General features: G+C 43.3%; 1 protein-coding gene across 2 annotated transcripts; it reads right to left on the bottom strand.

Annotated features, from left to right (window-relative positions):
* Positions 1–379: 379 nt before the first annotated feature.
* On the bottom strand, positions 380–17,112 carry CDADC1 (cytidine and dCMP deaminase domain containing 1). Of its 2 annotated transcripts, none has more exons than XM_042014369.1 (9): positions 16,970–17,112; positions 13,462–13,556; positions 11,798–11,975; positions 10,393–10,971; positions 8,383–8,432; positions 7,208–7,377; positions 5,948–6,137; positions 5,234–5,294; positions 380–567 (listed from the first exon to the last, which is right to left on the bottom strand). In XM_042014369.1, exons 1-9 carry the CDS (start codon positions 17,049–17,051, stop codon positions 431–433), a joined length of 1,542 nt encoding a protein of 513 aa, XP_041870303.1. In that variant the 5' UTR covers positions 17,052–17,112; the 3' UTR covers positions 380–430. The 2 variants fall into 2 exon arrangements, with proteins under 2 accessions (XP_041870303.1, XP_041870304.1); XM_042014370.1 differs by lacking the exon at positions 380–567 and adding an exon at positions 1,662–3,969 and having other exon boundaries at positions 16,970–17,080.
* Between the last annotated feature and the right edge of the window lie 6,039 nt (positions 17,113–23,151).

The raw sequence follows: 23,151 nt of genomic DNA, 5'->3' as shown, positions 1-23,151 counted from the left end.
CCCCGTTCCACCGTGGGGTCCCTCCCATGGGCGATAGTCCTCCACGAACTTCAGCACGCATCCTTCCCTCGGGCTGCAGTTCTTCATGAACTGCTCCCTTGTGGGTCACGAGTCCTGCCAGCAAACCTGCTCCAGAGGGGCTCCTCTCTCCACTGGCTTCCCACAGATGCTGCCAGGAGCCTGCTCCAGCACGGGCTTCCCACGGGCTCACAGCCTCCTTGGGCATTCACCTGCTCCAGTGTGGAGTTCTCCACGGGTTGCAGGGGGACACATGCTCTCCCATGGATCCCCATGGGCTGCAGGGGCACAGCTGCCTCTCCATGGGCTGCACCAGGGGCTGCAGGGGAATCTGCTCTGGTGCCTGGAGCACCTCCTGCCCCTCCTTCTCCACTGGCCTTGGTGTCTGCAGGGCTGTTCCTCTCACATAGTCTCACTCCTCTCTCTGGCTGCAATGGTGCAGCTTTTCCCCACTTCTTAAGTCTGTTCTCCCATTGGCACCATCATGGCTGCTGCTGGGCTCGGCCTTGGCCAGAGGTTCATCCATCCTGGAGCCGGCTGACATCGGATCTGTCAGATATGGGCAAAACTTCTGGAAGCATCTCACAGAACCAACCCCAGAAGCCACCCACTATCAAAACCTTGCCACACAAACCCAATACAACATTCACCCAGATCTATTTGAAATCAGCATATACTATCAGTCTTCTTTGCTTTCTTATTCTCCAAGCAATGTCCCGTACTGGATCCAACAAATTAAAGCCAGATATTTGGAGTCTGGTTTGCAGGCACAATGGCTGAAACAAAAAAATCTATTTAGAGGACTACAGAGCTTTTCAGAGTAGTCCCCACATTAAACATGGCTCTGGGAAGCCTGTCACTTTGCCAGCCTGGCTGTATCCCACTGACTGCTCACTGTGGTCTACAATGACATTTCAGTTCTAGAGCACTTCTGAAACACATCTCCGATCTGTCCCCACTTACGGCATGTGGCCCTGTGACATGAACCAGTTTTGGAGGGCACTGAGTGGATTCCTTTCAGCTTAACAGGAAAACTAACTGTAGGAATAGCCATAATGCACTCCACTGGCTATCAGGCCTTTAGTCCATATGCCTGGGCTGGAACCCAGTGGATGTGAAACCCCTGGTGGGCCAGACCCCCAGCATCACCCACTTCATGCTACAGCCTCGCTGCGCTACAGCCGCACTGCAGACTGGCACAGCTCTCACCGCAGTGATCTCGCTCTGCTCTGTGATGACTGGGAACTGGGGCACCTCGATATGCCCATAGAGGAACTCCAGGGCAGCAAGGCAGGAAGCTAGCAGGGGCCAATTTTACTGGTGGATGGTCAAAGCTTTGTCCACTTTGATCCTCTTCCACCAAAGAACAGGCTGTGGAGGTGGCAGCTTGCAGTGCTCCCTGATGCAGTTCCCACTCTCCTGAGGAAGAGGAAATCAATCCTCACAGGCTGAGGAAGGGGATCCCAGCCCTTTCCCAGGGCTTACAGGAGGCAGAGTCTCACGTTGAGACAAATTCTTCAGGCAGAGCAGAGGGAGGCGCTGCAGCTCAGCAAACAGTACCGGGCCTGTAAGGAGTGTGAGCATTCCAAAACACTCTGTAATGTTCCTAATAACCCAAAGCACTTAAAAATACACTTCAGTACTTACTGTCATATTAATTTATTAGCAGGAAGCATGTTTTGCTGTAAGGCAGACAATTAACAGAGAATTTCTGTAATTCTCTGTCAGGAGGCCAAATACTACTGATAGTTAATACCTGCAATTAAAATGATTGTTCTGAAATGAACAAAAGAATCTCAAAATGCATATGGAAATTTCATACAATCTATAAAATATGTAACTTTTACATTTCTTGAGTAAATAATTTGCAGTTTTTATGGAAGAAACAAATATCCTACAGTTGATTTGCAAAATAAGCACTGCAGGAGATGTCCAGTATTCTGTGGCTCTCCCTGGTAAGCAGACAAGCAGAACAGCACCTACAGAGTCCAGGCTGAGAGAGGAACCCCACTTGCATTGCTCCTGTTGGCCAAGATAAAGCCCCTACTTTGTAATTCCAGTAAAAATTAAAGAAGTAGGGTTATACTGAGAATCAGAGCCTACAGAAATTTTTGAGCCTCTGGAAGAATCTGCAGAGTATAGTAAGACAGAAATAAAGCCAGGTTTCCAAGCCTTCAGCTTTACAAGCAATTCCAAGTTTCACAGAAAGTTTTGTAAAAAACTCCTCTTTTTAAAAAAAGTAGTTAAAAGTAAAGGTAGAATCTTAACTCCTCCTGAAGGAGAGATTACCAGCAGCATTCACTGCAGTGTAGTTATTTCATGTGTGTGATATTTGACTTAATTTACTTCTCTGCGTACCCAGGCCACCTATGATGTTTCAGGGACTTTTCAATATCAGCTGTTCCTATGAAGATACAGATTTTACTGATTTGATACCAGCAAACTGATCACTATAAAACTTGAAGGGGCCTTAAACCTCACCCTGTTTTTCCTTGCTTCTACTTCAAGTAGAAGAGCATTGCCAATGGATTATGGAAACAAGGTTTCAGTGGGTGGAGTAGGGCAGACTTTTTATTCTCATTTGGACAGTGTACACTATCCAGTCACAGCCCTGCTATCCAGTTCCAAGCTTTCCCAAAACCTAAAAGAAACAAAAAGAACCTACAGGTGCATCTTAAGACATGATTTCCCTTCCAGGATTTTAAGAAGGGCAGCAAAGACAAGATGCATGATTTATGGTATTTGCACTTGAGAGCTCAGCAAAGGAGTGAACAGAAAGTCTTGGAACATCTGCTAAAACAAACAGTTAGAGGTCAGATTCAAAGCAGGAAACAGATGGGAATTAGGAGAGAGAACTCTCAAAAGATTCTGGGTGCAACTCCTTGTTCTGGTTACACATTACTTACCCTCTCTAAACTAGCAACAACACTAGGCTGCAGTTTCAGTAGCTGTTTCAATGTCACCCTTGTAGTGTAGTCATCCAAGAGACTGGCACCTGAAAAGATCTGGGCTATTCCACTGGTACAGATCATCCTATCTAAGAAACAACAGGACATTGGTGATTTACTAGCTTCTGTAGTCTAGGAGCCTGTTAGTGAAGGTTAACAAAACCTCAACGCTAGCAATCTTCACATGTATGTAGGTGCCAGTGAGATGCATATAGCCAAATGCTTTTATGCCTGCCTCCAGAAATTGAGAAAAAGCAAAGCTAATCTTTGTGTTCATTAACTCAGATGGACTACACTTGAGGAAGCACACAGAGCAGCAAGGCAAGTACCACAAAACTGAACAGCTCTGCTGCTATGGTAGGAAGTGTATATGAGAGACAAGACTGGTCTCCAAGTCATTTACCTAGCAACGATTGCTATCCCAATGGTTTTGTGTTCTTCATACTGAGAAGCAGACTGAGAGGCAAAAGCCACTTCCAAGAACAGAGATAGTTGCTGGTGATTATTTATCTACCATTTCCTAGAAGATTCCCTTGATGATTGTATTTGAAGAACTACAGCTTACTTCTGCCATTTGCTACCCCAGAACTTATAAATCCATTCCCTCAATCCATATACCAAGCAAATAAGACACCATTTTATTATTACTCTGATCTACCACCAATAAACTTTCAGTATATTTTTTTAATGTGTTAAAAATGATCAGCCACCCAGTTACTTTCACAGAAAATACAAGCAGCATTTTTTCGCCAGGAGCTTCTAAATTAAAAAGACCTTCAGGTAATGCTGTAAAACATTAAAGACATCATAAATAAACTTATTCTAAAATTCACTTTCCAAACAATAAATAAAACTCTTCCTTATTTGAAAGTGCAAACAGGCTGTATTATAAAAAGTACGAAGCAAGACTGCAGGAAGTGCTTAATTATTCAGTAATGACCAAGACACAGTTTCTTGCTTTGGTGCTGCTGGTCATCCAGCGATTTTGTTTTCTGGACCCCATCTAAAGAAAAAAACATGCATGGAACATTAATACAACAGCAAGTATAGCCTAATACTCAACATGGACAGGCACAGGGGAATACTGGGAGTGGGGAATGGGATGGAGATTGTCTTCTTCCCCTTACAGAAGAACATACAATAGTCATAGCAAAGAGGAGTACACTAGGGAACGAGAGGAACTTAAACCAGTTCAATATTGAAAATGGAGGCACATCACATTAAAGAAAACAGTTAGAGAAATGAGCCCTGTTAAAAGTTGTCAAACAAAGTATGCCAGGATGAATCTGTCTCCAGCTGGGTCTAAAAACCATGAAGAGAGAGAGGGACAAACAAGCCCTAACATTTTGCAGTGATCACTAGTGCTATAAACACTACTCTAAGCCCTTCCATGCCCCCCTTCCCCCAGCCCATAAGGAAGTAGCTAACAAAGAGACTTCTCCACTAATCTATCTCAGTACATGTTAGGAATTTGCTTGGAGTACGTGGCTATTTGTGGGCCACAAAAACAACCTTCAGTCTTTTTTATGCTCCTGGCATGGTACTCAATGCATCTTTACACTGCATCTTCATGCTCGAGGCACAAAAATTATTTAGTTGCCATTTTCCATGTTGTTTTCCCCTCTGGATAAGTAACATTTTAAGGATTGGTAGCTGACAGTAGACGCCTATGGTGAGTCCCTTTTTGTAGCACAAAAAGGCTTCGAAGTAAGACTTATCTAAACTGTTTTGAGACGATGACAGCTCCCTTGCTACAGAGGTGCATGTCAACAACGATTTTGTGACCTTTATATTATACATGTGCATATATATACACAAATGTAAAAGCACTGAAATGTTCTGCAGAACATACTTAAATGACTTGAAGGAGTCCAGTCCAATTTCTCTTGAAAAATAATGGTACTCTTGATAGAACACAATATAAAAAGTCTTCATAGAACAAAATTTAAAACATGGTCAAGTAGTCTGAAATGATCTACATGCCAAACAGCATGTTGCTGACCTCCATAATAACATTGCTAGATTTTGTAATGTGTGTCAATGCCAAGCATTTTGTTACAAGTTAGTTCACCTACAACAGTTAGTTATTACCTGTTACAGTTAGCTCATCTATTCAAAAAACTCAGAAAAGTTTTCATAGCAAAATTTAACTCACTGAAATCAAGACTAATTAAGACTAAACAATCCCAGAGGGAATCAGGTTTGTTTAAAATGTGATCTCACTTACTGAGTTCAGTCATAAAATGAATTAATGAAAAAATACTTACTTTCCCTGGCTGTAGGGTCATGGAATTCAAGGGCATTAGTGTGCAATGGACTTAGTTGCCACTGGTAAAAGAAGAAGAAAATGGTTACTTATTTCAGAAGACAGAATAAGGAGCAAAGGGAGAAAGGAAAAGTACCCTACAGGCCTTCACTGAAAGGCATGACTAGGGGTGAGGTGGGAAATGAAGGACTCCCTCTTGAACACACACTTGCTTTGAGGACAAATAACTATTAAGGCATGCAGACATGAGCTCCCTTGAGAAGGGGGAATGAGGCTGCTCACACCGACAGTGCTGCAGTTTGTCATGGTGAGTGCCCTGACTGCAGGCGAACTTGGCCACATTCGAAACCCACTGCAGCTCTTTCAGGAGCTGCTGGAAGGGCCAACAAAATCACACAGTGACCTCCCGCATCAGCTGCCATGCTATGACAGGGAAGGCTTGGAGAGAACTTCACCATGTGAAGAGACCACCTCCAACAACAGCAAGTTAGAGGGAAATCCTCCATGTAGATACAGGAAACAGAGGGGCTTGGCCCCATCATCTGGCACATGGCACAGCACTACTCCCCAGAATTGTGACGGAGCAACCTCTCAATTCCACTCACCTGACTAAACAGCACAGCACTCCTCTGTGCTGGCTGTAGATGACTGCTCACTCCACTCTCCCATCAATGCTGCCCCCAGTTTTTAGAGTACAGTACATATAGACACTTACTGTGAATTTGCTTACACCCTCAAGTTCACCAAACTTCATATAGGATATGTCTGCTTTCTTTTTTCCAGCATCAACATCTCCTGCATAGATCTGCTTGATACCAGCTCCTTTAATTAAAGGAACACATTCATCACATGGACATTTTGTGACAAATATCATGCTTCTCTCATCTGGCTTTATTTCTCGACACCTACAAGCAGTCAGAAAACAGAATTTCAGAGTTTGTATCTTGATAGTTTTGAATTGTGACAAGTTTGATACCTCAAAAAGCAAGCAAAGAAGTGGTATTTACTCTCAGAATCAATTTATTCCTAATCAAGTGCACAAGTACACAATGGAATCTGGTTTGGTTTCACTACCTGGGAGCAACACCCATCCCATGTCTCCACACCTATTATTGTTAGAAGCTTCATCAACTGCCACCCTTCCACATTACAGGTTATAGCATGGTCTAGCAAGAAGCAGAGCCAGTGGCTTGTATCTGAAGGATAACTGAAGGAGCCAATATCCTTTAAAACCCAGGTTCTTACAAGAAATCTGAGGAAACCCCAGGAGCTGACTGTGTCCATACACATCCAACTTCTACATCACAGGCATAAAAAATACTGCGATTGCAATCCACAGTTCATCACAGAGACATCACACATTGTCCAAGTGTTGACTGGGATACAATTAATTTCTTCTCAGCAGCTGGTGCAGTGCTGTCTTTTGGATTTAGTATGAGAATAATGTTGAAAACACACTGATGTTTTAGTTATTGCTATGTAGTGCTTACTCTGAATCAAGTGCTTTGATTCATAGTCTGGCATATTCTGGCAGTGAGGAGCTGCACAAGACGTGGGAAGAGTGACCCAAACTGGCCAAAAAGATATTCCTCCATGCTAGAGAGTGTCACACCCAGTATATTAACTGAGGGAGTTACCTGGAAGAGACATTGATCAGAGTTCAGGGATGGGGTCTGGCATTGATCAGTGGGTGGTGTGCAATTGTATTGTGAATTACTTGTTTTTACCTTGGGTGTCCTATTTATTATTATTTACTATTATTAATAAATTTTAATTTGTTTCCATTACTAAACGGTCCTTGTCTCAACCTGCAAGTTTTACTTTTGATTCTTCTCCCCATTCCAGCAGGGCAGGGGGGTGAGCGAGAGGCTGCCTGGTGTGTACTTCCCAGCTGGGCTTAAACCACAACATTCATTGTCATGGAGTTGTTTCCAAACCATCTCATTCTTCTCAGTGGTAAAAATAAATCCATTACCTGAATGTCAGGGCGTTCTGCTCCGCATGGATAATGTATCTGAACTTTCTGATTTCCCGATCTTTTTGCTTATCATCCATGTGTGGAAAATCAGCATATTCAGATCCAACAGGAAAGGCATTGTAACCACAACCTACAAAATACATGGCTCCTGTTCCATCACAGCCTCTCTGCAACAGTAAACAAAGCATCACATTTGGAGGTATTTAAACTGAGTTCTTAGTCAAAGTGCTGTGCAATGTATACTTTTGTATGATCAGACAGTTCAGCTCTTGCCAACTGCTCAATGACTGTATGGAGCTTTTCCACTGAGCCCTGTAGGAGCCACACAAGCAAAGTGTAACGCTTCAGTTACCTGCACCAGGCTTTCGAGGCTTTCCTTTTGGCAAGTAATACTGACAAGTAATAGGGACAAGAAGTCTGAAGGATTTATTCCTTAACAATGTACACAATTAAAGACAGCTGGAGTTCATCCCTGATGTGCCAGATCACGTTTTGCCATCTCTCAATAGACCCGGTGACCAGTGGGCTGATAAGAGGCAATCGGGGATTGAAATCAGAAAAAGAAACAAAACCGCAATCAGCAGCTGATGACTGAAGTGTTAAAAACAAATGAAGAGTATATTGCAGCTGCATGAAGAATGAGGCTTCCTGGGATTGGTAACATGCATAAGCAGAGATATGAACAAAAACTTTCTGTTTGGATGGGAAAAAGCACTGTAACAATATTAGTAGAAAAATACCACTTTGATCCAAAAAGGAATGTGCTACAGCCCATACAGCATTTCAACTGCAACAAGAAGCTGCAGGAGATTGTCAGGCTATAATTGCACTGAGACCTCTCCTAAAAAGAGCTGCAAAGAGGGACCATGCAGGACACATGCTGCCTGATCAGCAGCTGTGGCAAAACCTTGTAGCCAGGATATCTGGAATAACTGACAATGACTAGGGAAGCAGGCGTACCGAAAATCCAGACGGAAAGACTGTCATAGTTACTAAAATCATTTATACTTCCCCTTCATCTTAAAGCATAACAATGAACCAGTCACTAACGTAGTTACTAAACCTGTGTGTGTATGAAAAACAGGACTGTATAGACTTCAAGGAAAAAAACAAGCTCAAAGCCAGTGTATGAATTGTGAGTGCAAGAAAAAGTAACTCTTTTCAATACTTACTGATTTTTCTTCTGCCCAAATAATAGCTCCAACTCCCGTTTTATGATCCTCTAAAATACATAACATTTTAGGAGTAAATAACAAATAAAGCACTTCTGAGTTACCTATACATTAACATATGACTTCCTAGAGTAAGGAATAACAGTTATTGCTGCTTTGTGGACAGGAGGGAAGAAATGCAGAAAGATTAAAAGCTTTGAAATCACGTGAGTCTACTGTAAAAGCTGGTTGTGCTCTAACTGCAAGGCAGTCATTCTAAGGCTTTACTGTGTACATTTGTTCACGAATGCAACAAAGCAACCAACACATAGCTAAGAAAATGTGTGCAAAGAATATGTGTGGATAGGTTCATACTACTTAATGACTTAATTTCTGCCATTCTTTAAGTTTATGGTTCTGTGGTCTGAAGTCCTATCAAAATGAGTTCTGTTTTACACCCAATTCAGAGACAAAATATTAACAATTAGATTTTGGGGGTGTATTCTATTACCACCATAGAAAAACTGGTGCAGAGCTTTCATTATGTGACTTTGATGGTTTTTATGGAACTTGAAAATCTTCCCCAGTAGCTATTGATGAGAATCTTGACCAGTTAAAACAGCGCATATCAAGGAGAAAAAAATGTTTCAGGCTTCCATTGATTAATATTGCGGAACACACTGCTTCCATTACTTGTTCCCATCATCCTTAATATCACTACAATATGCAACCACTCAAAGAGGGTCTTTGGGGTCATCCTGGCAAAGATGTATTATATCAAAGCTGACTACATTTATATTCTGCTTATTTATTAGTCACTGATGAAGTGAGCAAGATGATAATGACTGATTAAACCAGCATAGAAAACATCCTATATTCTTGCTCCCCTTATATCCATCTATATAATAGTGTAAAGCATCTAAATACGTGTGTGTGAGCTGCTATTTATTTTAATTTCATTACAGTGTAATAAGAGTTGGCTCAAAAACCAGACCTGAGTCCAGGCTGAATATTACATTATTTATCTGAATACTACAGATAAACCTGAACTTTGCTGCCCCAAGAATGAGTACTCAAGCTTGGTCATTCCATCTTGTTCTGTATAACAGCAGCTGTACAAAGAACTCATAACTGGTTCCATGAAACTCCTGAATTACATCTAAAAAATGTGATCATGTGATCTCCTCTGCAATTTTTGGAGACAAAATTTGCTGAGGGTACCTGACTTAATAGGTTGGGTCTAGATGTGCGTGTTGGGGGATGAGTTTTGGTTTAAGCTTTATATATGTACTATTTATTTGTTTCAATGGTTTAAAAAAAGCAACTATCACATCTAGAGTACAAAAACATCACTGAGGATTACCATCAAGTTTGAAGTCTTCAAATTCTGTTCTCTGGAAAAACTTAGCAGTCTCCTGCATCGGTACCCAGAGAGAATAAAGTAGGTAACAGAATTCATCTCTGTCAAGAGAAAGTCAATAACTATCCTTCCACCTCAGGAGCCTCGACATAAAACTCCAGCATCTTCGCAAAGAAAACCCTCATCAGATATATAAGCACTTCCACTAATAAGATTAGAGCTAGGAGACATAATATAACTGTACTTAATGTCCTACTGAAGGATATTATTTCACTGCTTTTTTCTGAAGTGTACATAATCTGCTTGAAATATTGACATTTATTGGATAACAGAAGCATCTTGTGAGACCTTAGTAAAAAGAGCCTCAGAGCAGCTTGAAGAATTTAACTGTCGTTCTGTTCTATTTTCACTAGGGTGTTGGACACGTTGGCAGGGGAGGGTTTGCCAGCACTGTATGTGAAATACCTGCACCAATTTCCTCATGGAAAGCTTTCACACACAATACTGTGTGCCCCTGGGAAGTCTTTACTATTACTGCTGCACTTGTTTCACACATGTAGGAATGGAATCAAGCAGCTTGCTCAAGCAAGTGTGTGGAAGAATAAGACAGAAATCAGGAAATCGCTCTACTGGTGAGACCCCACTCCTCCTGCGCTCTGGTAACAACTCACCTGTCCGATACGCAAGCAGCCTGGCCTGTATCATACAGTGCCTTGCCACGTCCTGGGGCAAACACTGATCGTCTGCTTCATTTGTTTGTTGTGATCCACTCTTGTAAAATCCAAAGTATCCATAGACAGGGACACTGGCAGCCACTGATGCCAAGACCAAGACAAGATCTTTCATATTTTGCCTAAGGTTACTGAAGTACGGGTTTTCACAGAGGTTCTCCAGTCCCATTGTCATCAATATTTGCTTGTGCATTTCCTCATTTGAAATTAGAAATAAACTTTCATACTCTTTTATTCTCTCTTGCCTACATGCAGTATAAAAGTCAGTATTACAGTCAGGCTGTGATTTTGCTATTTTCTGAATAAAATCAAACTTGGTGGAAGTTTCTTCAATAAACTGCACCATGTAGCACACCAAAGGCTGAAGCAGCACACACACACGGGCACGACTGTTTGACTTCAGTCTTTCCACTGCTTTGGCATCCAGCTTTGCATCCTCAGTGCTTGTTGGATTGGATACCTCGTTCTGCAAGCTGATTTCAGGATCTGCAGGCCAGTAAGAAATCCTGTTCACCCCGGCTGGAAGAGAAGATAATGCAGCAAAAGAAACCGTGCAAGTTCAGTGGAACATAAACCTCATATCCAACACACTATTGCCTAACCCAGGTTTTACTTCTTTGAGGCCCCAAGTGCTGCTTAAGGGGTGTCTAGACAACAAAAATGCTGGTAGATACAAGTATCAAGCATTATCCAATTTATTAGTCAGACTACAGACAAAAATTTGAGTTTCCCAAGTTCTCAGATCTTTGTGACAGCCTAATTTTGCATCTTGCATCAAACAGATAAATTAGCAACACACAAAAGAAGTTAGCACTGATAGACATTGCTGCTGAGATTAAAAATCAGTATTTGCAGAAGGGCTGTACCAGCAGATCCCATTTCAGGAAGTGAATAATCTGGTTTGTCTTCATCTCCCTTGGGAAAAGGAAACCCTTAAGTACTCCCTGTGATTTCTGCATAAAAATCCACTCCTCCTTGGTGCCAGTGACAAGCAATGGGAAGCAAGGAAAAATTCAGCAATCTAGGCCTAGTCATCAGGCTTAAGGTTGTCCTGGCAGAGTGCAAGAGGACTGTCAGAATCTGAGCAGTGCATTCCAGCTGAGAGACAAACACCAGCAGTAATAATGGTTGCACATAACAGAGAAACATGGTCTAGGTAGCAAACCCCAGTTTCTTGACCATCAGCTCCAGGAAATGTACGTTCACCCTTATGGAAAACATCAATGCAGGCTACACAAGCTAGGGATTAGCATTCACAGCTGAGACAGCCCAAAGAGAAAAGATGTTTTCTGTTTTCAACCACAAGCATTACATTTACTCCTACTCTACTACAGTCATTGCTTACCATTTACAATCATTTTTAAACAAGTTGAGCATGGTTTTCTGGAAAAATAAAGATCACAGTTTTTAAGTCTTGATCCGTGTTTAATGAGTGCAATCTGGCCAGCATGCAAGTCTGTACTGGAGCAATGCAGACCAACAATCTTCATATTTTTCACCACAACTAGACCACTCTTCTTCACCTACAGAAAAAGGCATCACTATTATTTTACTTTTTTCCAGCACTGAATCCATAAAGACATTACAGCTCTTCCTTGGATAACAGTAACCAACCAGCAGCAGACCATAGAGCTCTTCAGTACAAATGAATCATTAAACAATCTGCACTTTCCTAAGCATTTTGTTTTCACATGTGCCTGTTAATATCAGGGTGCTGTGTCTCTGTCAAACTCCAAAGAGGGACTTGTCACAAATTCCTGATTTTTTTCTGGTCATTGCTTTGCCCGTAACAAAATCCAGAAGCAGCATAGAAAATTCTGTCAATTATAGCTGAAACCTCCTCTGAATCAGACACCTGGAAATGCTCATGAATTTAATTTCTGTCTTAAGCTTGACCATCCTGGGAGCCAGTATCTTCTTTAGCTTTATTTCTGTCTCTTCATTTATGTAATGAATCCTGGTTCTAAAGAATCTTCCATGGGAGAAGTCTGCATACCACAGACGAGAGCTATTACAGCTGGATTCCCATGTATTGTGAGGAAACTGGATACAAGCTAGTTTGATGAAGCTGGTGAAACAGACCTCATTATGCAATCCAGCTGCTACTGAACACTGTTGCCTTAGATCTGTAAATTATTCAATTGCTTTGTGGTTACAGAAACGAGACTTTATTAAAGCTCTAGATACAAGCCAAGTACCATTTCTAACTGAATTACTAAATTTCAAATTGCTTTTGAAGGCTGTAGGTGCTGCTCATCTATCCCTCTTTTGGATCTAGCCTGGGACATACCCAGCTCTGAAAATGAGGCCTAATTGTCACTCAGATTATTTTCCTGTCTTTTCTTGCCCTGGCTGATACATGTGCTATGGATCTTAGCACATGGGTATGCTCTGCACAATGCAATAATCATTTAAAGAGCACAGTAACAACTCTGATCACAAAAGGAAACATCCTGTTCCAGGTCAGTCTGAAAATGCCTCTTGACTTTGAGGAGTAACTGGCTACTGTTTAAAAGACCCACTCTCAAGGGCAGTTTCTTTTCCTTGTCACTAAAGCAGTTACCTACAAGTTCTTGATCAGTAAACATTTCAAGTACTTGTGTGCACCTCCACTGTATAAAAAAACCTCATCTACAGTCATGAACATTGTAACTCTAAGAGTCTCTCTACACCAACAACCACACTGACTTTACACACATGGTATACACCACGCCTCTTCTGTCATGCTCTTTAAAACATCTGCCATTTTTTTGGGCTTGCTTCACCTCTTGGGGTATATACCTTGCCTTTCAAAGTTTTTCAGAAATAGCATGCTATTTAGCCATTTAGTGTTTTTCTCCCACCACTGGATTTTTTTCTACTTTTAAGAAATATTTGAAAAAAGTTTGTTACATTTGGTTGGTTTTGTTTTTTACATCTTGACTATGTGTCATCTAAAGAGCAGTTGGGTTAAATTCACTGAAGGAGCTCTTCAGAAAGACCAATTAACAGTAAGCACAGACATTTTACCTGGGATTTCTTCTGTTGCTCAGCCGAGGGAAAGAGCTCCATCCAGAGACTTAATAAAGTAAAAAGATTGACCTTAGAAAGTCTTGGCATTTGACCTGTTTTGAAGAAAAAGAAGAAATATTTATTAGAGAATATTTATAAAGAAACTCCACACTGTTGAACATTATTTTTCAAGCCTTCTACACCGCAGCTGCTACAGAAGCTGGTTCATCAACCCCTTCGGCTCTTTCAGCTGCTAAATCCACACTGTCCTTTTCAGAGCAGTCATTACCAACTCAGGATGCTCACATCTGGATGCAAAGATCAGACTTGTGCAACAAGAGGAAGTGGTGAAACTTTCACTGAAATTCAGTGAGTTAGTTCGACTCAGAGGTGTAGAGCAGAAATCACAGACTAGATCATCAGACCCCACATAACTTAATGTGCTCAAATGATTCACAGATGGTTACAGAAATCTGAGACAGCTTCTGATTCAGCTTCAGGCTCACCACAGAGGAGGGCAAAAATTTCCAGGCACATACCATGATCTTACACTGATGCCCACAGGAAGAGTGGACGAATCATTATGAAACCTTCCAGTTATATCGATTCTGGAGATCCTGCTTCTGTATTCTGACAGTCTGCTTAGATTTTGGTTAGGTTTGTAAAAAAATTTAAACGTTTTGCTCAGGCCGTCACTTCTGACAAAATATCCAAATGCAAAGAATCCCTTCTTGAAGCACCACCTTGTGCTGTGCTTCTATTCAGAATCTGGATGTTGGACTGTGAGGGCCAGTGCTCAGCATTACTGAGTGTCCCACAAAGGAAAAAAGAGGAAGTACTGCACTGGTCGATAAAGCTTGCACTCTTCCACATGTAAAGCTATCTTGCCTCACACTTGGCAAGAAGTTAATTAAGTCTTTGAAAAACCTCCAGTCCCTGTTTCAGGGGTGCTTACAGAGAGCTGCAATGAACACGTATTCCTCTGCAGGTCTCACATGTGCTGTCTGACAATAGCATTATTTCTGTTTCTATCTTTTCCCACAAATGTTACTGGTTTTGCGAAGGAGGAAATGGCAGTGGCAAGAACGGAACAGACTAGAGATAAACATTCTTTCAGTAGTTCCAGCAGCTTGGAAGAGACATAATCAGATACTAAGATTACCTGGCTGGGGGAGAGGGTTAGTTTAATGGCATGTCGGTGAACCCAAACAATTAGGACAGCAGATAAACATATGCAATCCATGACTGAAATACCATTTTCAGACAGTATTTTAGCAGCTTTTTTCACACATAAGTGTGGTTTGGGAAAGCAAAGATAGGCCTGTCAGCAGCATTATCCGATGTCACATTGTGCACTATTCCTTAGGCTGCCAAGCTCTGCTACCCCACAAGCACTGCAAGGGGTACCTGGTTAGCACAGTCAGATACGTGTGCTAGAAATGTACATGGCAAGCAGCACACACAAAGATCTGTTGTCACTTGAACTAAAAGCCAACTGTAAAAGTAAGTCTACAAGCCACATCTAAAGAAGCAGGATCTGTTTTCTTAAATAGGCATTTGAGCTCATTCTCATTAGAACCCCTGTTTACTCCTGTCATAGCACACACACGTACAGTTCCCAAGTGGCAAGTTAAAACAAACAGTGCAAGTTATACCAATGCACACACACACACCTTTGTGTTTTCTAGAATGGACTACAATTTGGCACACAGAGTAGACTTAAAACTGCATGCACCACATAAAAGTTTTAATTACTCTTTGTTTTCTTGCACCTAACCCAAATGTGACCTGTCAAACACATGGGAAACAAACTGAAGAACATCCTGACATGAATTTATAATGAGAAGCAGGAGAATATTATGAAGAAAAAGGAAAGACCTTTAGTTACAGTTATCCTATCTATGCATTTGCATTTTCACTCACTCAGGTAGTTAAACACTTCCTTAAGTTCAACAGGGTGAAGAGAAGGCTGATTAAAGTGGACTGGAAAAAAGGCAGAAAATGTCTTACAGAATTAAAAGCAACTACAGAAGACTGGGGAAGTAAAGGAATCAGGCTCTCTGCTACTGAGAGCAAAGCCACAAATAAAAGGAGTGCTCTTTCCAGGTGCATCAGGCCTACTTCACACAAAGGTATGATTTTATTCCTCCTGGTTATGGATCTTGCTTCAGTGAGGCGAGGCATGCTCCAGGGAAAGCGTGCTATGAAGGCTCGTGCAAAAAACCCTGCTGCTCCTGCACCCGGAAGCAAAAAGGAGCAAGGCACTGCCTACCCAGACATGGCTCAGATCCAGGATTATGTCCTGGCTGTAATGTGGGAGTTCCTAGTCCAAAGTCTGAAAGGCTTATAACAAGTGCTTGACACCAAGGAGGAAGCTACCAGTGACAACACTCTGCTGCCTGGGAAAAGGAAACTATAACCCATTTTCAGACTTAATCAATTTTGCTTGCTTGGAAGCAGGATTTCCGTAAAACCAGGATGAAACAAAACTCATATGCCCTTCCAGGAGACCTGGCAGCCCTGCCATGGTGCTCAGTCTGAGAACCATATATACAACACATCTTGGGACCTTGGGACCACAGCACCGGGAACTATGGAATTCATCAGCATCCGCTTCACCTGGGCAACCCCAGCCCTGTGAGAAAGTTGTTCTCTACCAAACCCATACCATGGGCCTGCTGTGGGGTTAGTAGGAACACCCCTCAGAAGGCGAGCATTTTCCTGCACATTGCATTGTATGCACATTAAATATATGTGGTATAGGGCTGGAAAAAGAAATCGCTGTAATGGGGTGGAGAGGGGAGCAAAACACAACCTTATGTTATCAAAAGGCCCTTATGGAGAAGGGCGCTGTCGAGCAGGGGTGGGGGAGGAAGGAAGAGATAATTTTTTTTTAATTACTTTTTTATTGGATGTATAGATATATGCTTATAGATACTATACACGGAAGTATATATATACTTTATATATATATATATACACTGTATAGCATATATATATACACACACTATATAAGATACACACACACTATATAGTATAAAGTGTGCATATATATAAAGTATCTATATATTTACATACTATTGATATACTATATTTTTATATATGAAAGTATACTTACATATAAGTATATATATGCTTTTTATATACACACACTTACACATTCACATATATATATATATATACATATACATATGTAGATATATATATATATATGTATATATACACTTTATTGCACTGTCTGTGAGGAGCAGGAATACTCTCTGAAGCATCACCGGAGGAGGGGGAAGGCGCGGGTTCTCTGAACAGCCCCGGGAAGAGGCGGGAAGAGCCCCTGAGGAGAGGACAAACCGGGTGGGCCCTGGAAGGACGCGGTGGGTGAGGCCAGACCCGCGAGGGGCCGGCCAGTGCACACCCCCCTCGCCCGCGCCCGGCCCGCCCGGCCGTCAGCGCGGCGGGGCCGCGGCTCCCTCACGGCGGGGCAGGCCCCGGCCCGCCCTCCTACCCCCACCCCCGCAGCCCGGCTCACCGGCCATGCTGTCGGTCTGCGTGCTCGCCGCTTTCACCCGCGACCCCCCAGCCGCCGCCGCCACCTCCTCCGCGCCGTGCATGGGTGCCGGTGCCGCCGGGAGCCCCCCGCCGCCGGCCCCGCACCGCCCCCAGGGCGGCCCCGCCCCCATGGCCGCCCGCTCCTCCCCGGGGCGGGGCCGGTCGCAGCGCAACGGCCGCTGACGGGCGGGCGCCTCGGCCAATGGGAAGCGCGAGAGGGCGAGGGGGCGGGGCTTGCTGGGGCGGGGCGGTGGCTCCCCGGGGAGCCGCTCTCCGCAGCGGGAAGTTGACGGGGAAGCGCGGGGTTGCAGCGACCCGCAAAGATCAACCAGTGCAACTCCTGGTCCTGCACAGAACCATCCGCTGAGAGCATTGTCCAAACGCTTCTTGAACTCTGTCAGGTTCCAGTGCCCAACCACCCTCTGGGCAAAGAGCCTTTTTCTAGTATCCAAACTAAACCTCCCCTGACACAAGCTGAGGGCATTCCTTCGGGTCCTGTCACTGGTCACCACACAGAAGAAATCGGTGCCTGCCTCTCCTCTTCCCCTCACGAGGGAGTTGTAATTGCAATGAGGTCTCCCCTCAATCCCCTCTAGGCTGGAGACCAAGTGACCTCAGCTGCTCCTCACACGGCTTCCCCTCAAGGCCCTTCATGACATTCGTAGCCCTCTTTTGGACACTCTCTACTAGAATCACAGAAGAAGACTCTCAGAATATTCTGAGTTGGAAGGGATCCACAAGGATCATCAAGTCCAACTGTAGCTTGAATGGGATCCCAGAAAGTTATTTCCTGCAACAGGCAGCTCAGCTGCAAATGGTGCAGGTAGAGCAAAGACCAGAGCCTCTGCTACTGTACTTAACTTTTTGGTGTTACGAGGGATTTGGGGGTTGTGCTCTGACAGATTATTCAGCTTGCACCAGAGGTGTCTAGAGGGACCAATCTCCATTAATAAGCTCTGCTGGGCATCATGGTCTCTATAAACCAAGGCATCTGCTTGTGACCTCTGGGCTTTTTGACCAGAGCCTCTGTGGTGGAGTGTTTAATGCCCCTGCCACTTTTTCTAAATATCAGGGCATCTAAAAGCTTCTCTGTGGGTACATTTTTTGAGATATATCTGTAAGCTGCTGTCATGTATAAAACCCAAAAAAATTATTCAGAGTCAGTGACAATAAAATCCCATCTTGAAGAGTTTCAGAAGTCCTAAGACCATCTAGACTAAAAACACTAAGGACTAGAAGGACTAAAAATTAGTAAAAGAATTCCTGAGGATGTGACCTAAAGCAATATAGAAATTGTTGAGTCTCAAATCAAGACAATTGAAGCCTAGAAACTGGATAAGAGCATGAATTGGGTTAGAAATAGTTTCTTTTTAAGGATCCTTTTGTTTCCTGTATGGCCTAAAATTAATTTTTTTGCTGTGCATGCACTGCATGACTATTTCAGATGAATTTTTCATCTGTTTGGAAAAATTCCTTTCTAGGCACCCTCTTCATGAAAGACTACAAAAATGATGTGTGCGTTTTACACTTACCAATCTCTCAAATGTGACTGGACCATTGCTGAATTCTGTGTTAAAATAGACCACATCAAGCAAAAAACACTTTTCAGTATGTTTTTCTCCTGGTACCCCAAAACCAAACCAAGACTTGAAAGGAATCTGTTTTCTCTATTTTGAAGTGTTTTTTTCTCCCCCCACTGTGTTAGAGAATCTTCTCTCACCAGTAGCTTGTTGATTCAGACACAGTATTTGACTTGTGTGCTCTAGGATTTCCATTCAGAGCTGGGCATGGAGGTGGGATTTTTGAGGGTCAGTAAGCCTGAAGTAAGTGGAAATCAAATTTACTGCAACATTAATCTGTAACTTGCAGTTACCTCATTGTGCTGGAGTTGTCTTCATAAGAGGGGAGGCAGCATGATAGATTGATAGGTAGAGAGAGAGAGAGAGAGAGAGAGATAATGTCCCATCCTACAATGGCTTTTCATCTAATTATGATCTTGAATTTGAAAGCTCCCACTGTCCCACTGACTGGACTGGGACTAAAGGATTTGCTGCTTCTCTTTGCCTTCCACCAAAAGCTGCAGGTGAAAGCTAGAGGGCAGCTGACAACAGCATCTCTGTGGGCACGAGGAGGGTACTCATTCACTCCCGAACCAAGAGAAATCATGTAATTCCCTAAAAGTTGTTGAAAGGAAAATGGAACCAATCCTACTGCAGAAATCATCCCTGCCCAGGGACTTAAGTGGGCTTCTTTTGGCAAGATAACAGTGGAGAAGAGGATGGTAGTAATGAGAAAAAGTGGGTCTTAGTCTTGCTGTTCTTTTATATACAATTCAAGGCAATGCAGCCTGTCCAGTTAACCAGCATGTTGCCCTCTGAGCTTCAATTTTGAATACTTTACAGGTTGGCAAGAGTTTCTGGATGGGCCTTTTGTCCTTGAATAAGACATGCTGAAAAAACCTACTGCTTCTCTCAACAGCTGCACTTTGTTCCTGCGTCTGCATCTTACAAGCCCAATTCATTCAAGTGATTGATTGCTTAACACCCCTTTCCCCCCACCCCTTTTTCCTTTACTTAGCAGACCCATTTGCTTGGATGTCCCAGAAATGTTCCAGAAGGCTCTCATTGCTGATATGTTGTGTTTTGATCTGACAGATGGGAGAAAGCAAAAGCTCTCTCTGCCACAATGTCCTTTGGAAGTTGTCATGTCCTTTGTGTTCTCAGACCTCTGGTATGTTTCCATTTGTGCAGGTACCTTCTGATACACAGCTACAGAGCTGTGTGATCATCCTGGCTGATGACTTTCAGGATTATAGCCTTTGCAATCATTTAATAGCCATTTGCTATAACAACAGTGCTCACTCAGAATTTACTGAGATGTTTTGCTGGGCTTTTCTGGTGCTTCTTGTACCACTGTTAGTACATTTTTACACCCTCATCTTCATGGTACAAGTGGACTGAAAATCTCATTCCCCATCACCATCTCTTTTGGGGCTGGATTTAAAAATAAACCCTCTCCTCTTAGAAAGTTTTATCTGTGAGCCGTTAAGCATCTGTAACAGCTAGGCCCATGAGTTCATGTAGGAAATAGCTGATATTTGTTAGTACTAAATACAACAAGGTGCTCTTTTTATCTCTTAACACCCCTTGTATAAATGACCTTGGAACAGATGTACTTGCTTTATAAAGCAGTGTGCTGAAGGACACACAGTGGAAAGGGAAATAGTTAGAGTGTGTGCTGGCAGGAGTGGGATTTGTGATGGCTGCAATGCTGAGCAGGGAAACCTGCCCTGAGCAGGAGCCCCTCCAAGAGCCTCTGTCTTTATCACTCAGTGCCTTTTTCACTGCTTTGAAAACCAGCAAGATTAGGAATCATGCAAAAGTCAGTTTGACAACAGTGAAGGCAGCATCTGTCAACTCTACATCATGGAGGTAGAAAAAATGGTTTTGCAACCTCTGCCTGTCTCCTGCTGTAGAAGTTGTAGGCCCTAGTTCCTGCTTTGTGAGGGGAGAGCTCAGTGTCCTGCCATGTTAGCGGTGCATGGCACCACTGATAATTTGTTTATGAGTAGCTTTTTCCTCACTGGTCACTGAAAGCAGCCAGTGATGCCTCTTTCTTCCTTCCTCCTAGCAGGGCCAGGTTCATGCAGACAGCCTGGAAGTGATTGCTTCTGCAGTTACCTGCAAATACTTGGAGTCAAACACTCGCCTGCTTATACCTTCTGGTAAACAACAGCCACTGAGGCACAGCAGAAGTGTTTTGTGGGGTGGTGAGTGAGCATCCTTTGGCTGCACCAGGGTTCCTCCCAAATGGCACCAAGCACTATCAGGTTCCTTTGTTGCTCAGCAACCACTTTGAGTTTGCTCCACTGGCTTCAACATAAGTGTAAGGTCCTGGTCACTGCACACCACCCTGCCCCGTGGGTCTGTGACCCAAACTCATTCACGGTCCAGCTTCCCTGCGCACAGCTGTGGGATTTTGCTCCCTGTCATTTGTGCAATAAAGCTCATGGTTCTGTTGTGTAAATATCCCAGAGGCTGCCCAGCACAAAACCAGCACCCTGTCTGCTCTTCCAGTCTGCAAGCCCATAGAGGCAGTTTCTTCTAAGGTTGTCTTTTTTGACATCAGTTGTAATGCAGTGATGTGTACTCTCAAATGGTCTAACTTGTATTTTTCTCCATTTATGTAACAGAAATTACCTGTCAATATTTTCTTACTGATATGTGTTTCCTTTGACAGCCTTTCCCATGTTTTTGTGACAAGGAGGCAAGAAATCAATTTTGTTTCTGTATTTAGAAATACATGCAGTATTCCCAGAGCCCAGGCTAAAATGTAATACATTTGACATTTCCACATAGAGACATATTATTCCTCACACACACTGCACTTCACAAAGCAAGAGGTGTCTGAGAAGAAAAAACAAAACGAAAGTGAGGACTCTGGCTATTACAAGCTCCTGATGAGCTGTTGTTTCTCACCAACAGCTGTAAAATGAAGACTGAATCAGTTAATGAAGGGAAAATGCATAAGGAGGGAAGAGTATTTGAGGAAGACATGGATCTGGGTGGTAGGGGGTTCTGCTCCATGGGACCAACTCCTGCTGCTCTTCCATGTTTTCCTTTGCCTTTCCCAGGCTTGTCTCAGCCAGGGCTATTTTCAGCTACGTCCATCCTTTCCTGCTTCTTTCCCATCCCCAGGCTCTGCAGGAGAGATCTCCCTTCACAACAGGGAGCATGGAAAGGAGCAAACATATCTTTGTTCTGAGTCTGTGCCTTCTGCATCTTTGTGGTAACTTCCCAGAGGCAAGAAAATTGGCCTGCCACTCTCTGTGGGAGCAGCTTCCCTTGTCTCAGCTGCCTTAGCACACAGGCTTGCTCTGGAGGAGCAGAATGCTGTGGGCAAGTGGATGAGATGATTCCCTGGCACAGATACAGCTTGTCCAGGTCAGTCCAGCAGCCTACATAGCCTCAAATAAAGTCCAAGGCTGGGAATCCTGCCTGACTTGGCAGAATTAAAACCCTGGAATAAGACAATGTTCCCTATGCTGTGCTCAGCTGCTGCAGTAGAGGGGGAAACAGCCTCTCTCCACATTCCTCTTCTGTGGTTGTGGACAGCTTGTGCTTCCACAGGTTCAAAACACAACTTGTCTTTGGGGCGTATTTGCACAGCACAGACAAAAACCAGACCTATATTCAAATTAGGGAACTGATTTCCTCGTTAAGATGGGGCAAATTTGTTGCACAGGAGCCACACATTTGTTGGGCATATGCTTCCCTTTATAATCAGTTTAGCTGCAAGCTTGCCAGTGCTGGTATCCTTGATTTATAGCAGAAGCCAGGTCATTTTTGTTGCTTTCAAGGTTTCCTGACATTGCTTTGTAACTTCTGCAGAGCTTCAGAGTGCAGAAACATTACGCAGAATTGCACAGAGTATTCTGAGCTGAAAGGGACCCACAAGGATAATCGAGTCTAACCCTTAAGTGAATGGCCCATATAGGGATTGAACCCACTCACAGAGTCCTGCTGTGCTTGCATACCCCTGCTACAGCAAGAGTCTTGTGGAACCGTCATGGGCTCTGTGAGCTGACATCACAGCTGAGTTTCTGAGAGCACTGACACAGAGCTGACTTCTTTTTGCTGTGGTGAAATGCTGCTCCTTGTCACACGGGATGAAGTTAAATAAGTTCTGGAGGGAAAAAAGGTTACTTTTATCCTTTTGCTGCCTTTTCTCTCTTACTCTGGCCAGGGTAGCTGTCACCTCTGACACAGCAACTGCACCAACCTCCACAGGGATTTGAGTGCCTCGTGTTGCAACAATACACTGATGGTGGTTCTTCCATTCCAGGTAAATACACCCTCCCATCTGGCTTTCATTCCTGTAACTTCCTATCAGTTTTAGTGATTTCCAGATGATGCATCTCAGGCTGGTTCACTGTGCTGAATTTGGGCTCTTTGCTAAGGACAGCGGTATTTGGTGGAGTCTCAGGTTTAGGGCACCTGACTTCAGCCCACACTGAAGGTTGACCTTGTGGATACATCCCTGGTTGCATGCAGGGGACATGCTGGGGTCAAGGGAAAACACTCTGAATTTCTTCTCCTGCCCTGCCTTTTTGCCTGCGGGCCCTAGGACAGTGTCCACGAGGGGCTATGGGGAGCGATGTAC

The sequence above is a fragment of the Corvus kubaryi genome, unplaced genomic scaffold, assembly GCF_017639235.1.
Source record: "Corvus kubaryi isolate FWS band 111438036 unplaced genomic scaffold, C.kubaryi_AGA036_p1.0 split1-65, whole genome shotgun sequence".
Classification (NCBI taxonomy): domain Eukaryota; kingdom Metazoa; phylum Chordata; class Aves; order Passeriformes; family Corvidae; genus Corvus; species Corvus kubaryi.
The sequence above is the reverse complement of the archived record's forward strand: the minus strand, read 5'-3'. Positions and strand labels throughout refer to the sequence as shown.

Bases quoted from the DNA above. Each gene is read 5' to 3' on its own strand.
- CDADC1 (XM_042014369.1), bottom strand. From the start codon at position 17,051: ATGCACGGCGCGGAGGAGGTGGCGGCGGCGGCTGGGGGGTCGCGGGTG. The intron at 13,557-16,969 runs GTGAGCCGGGCT...TCTTCAAAACAG, and splicing joins GCAGACCGACAGCATGGCCG to GTCAAATGCCAAGACTTTCT. The intron at 5,295-5,947 runs GTAAGTGTCTAT...TTCTTTTACCAG, and splicing joins AGGGTGTAAGCAAATTCACA to TGGCAACTAAGTCCATTGCA.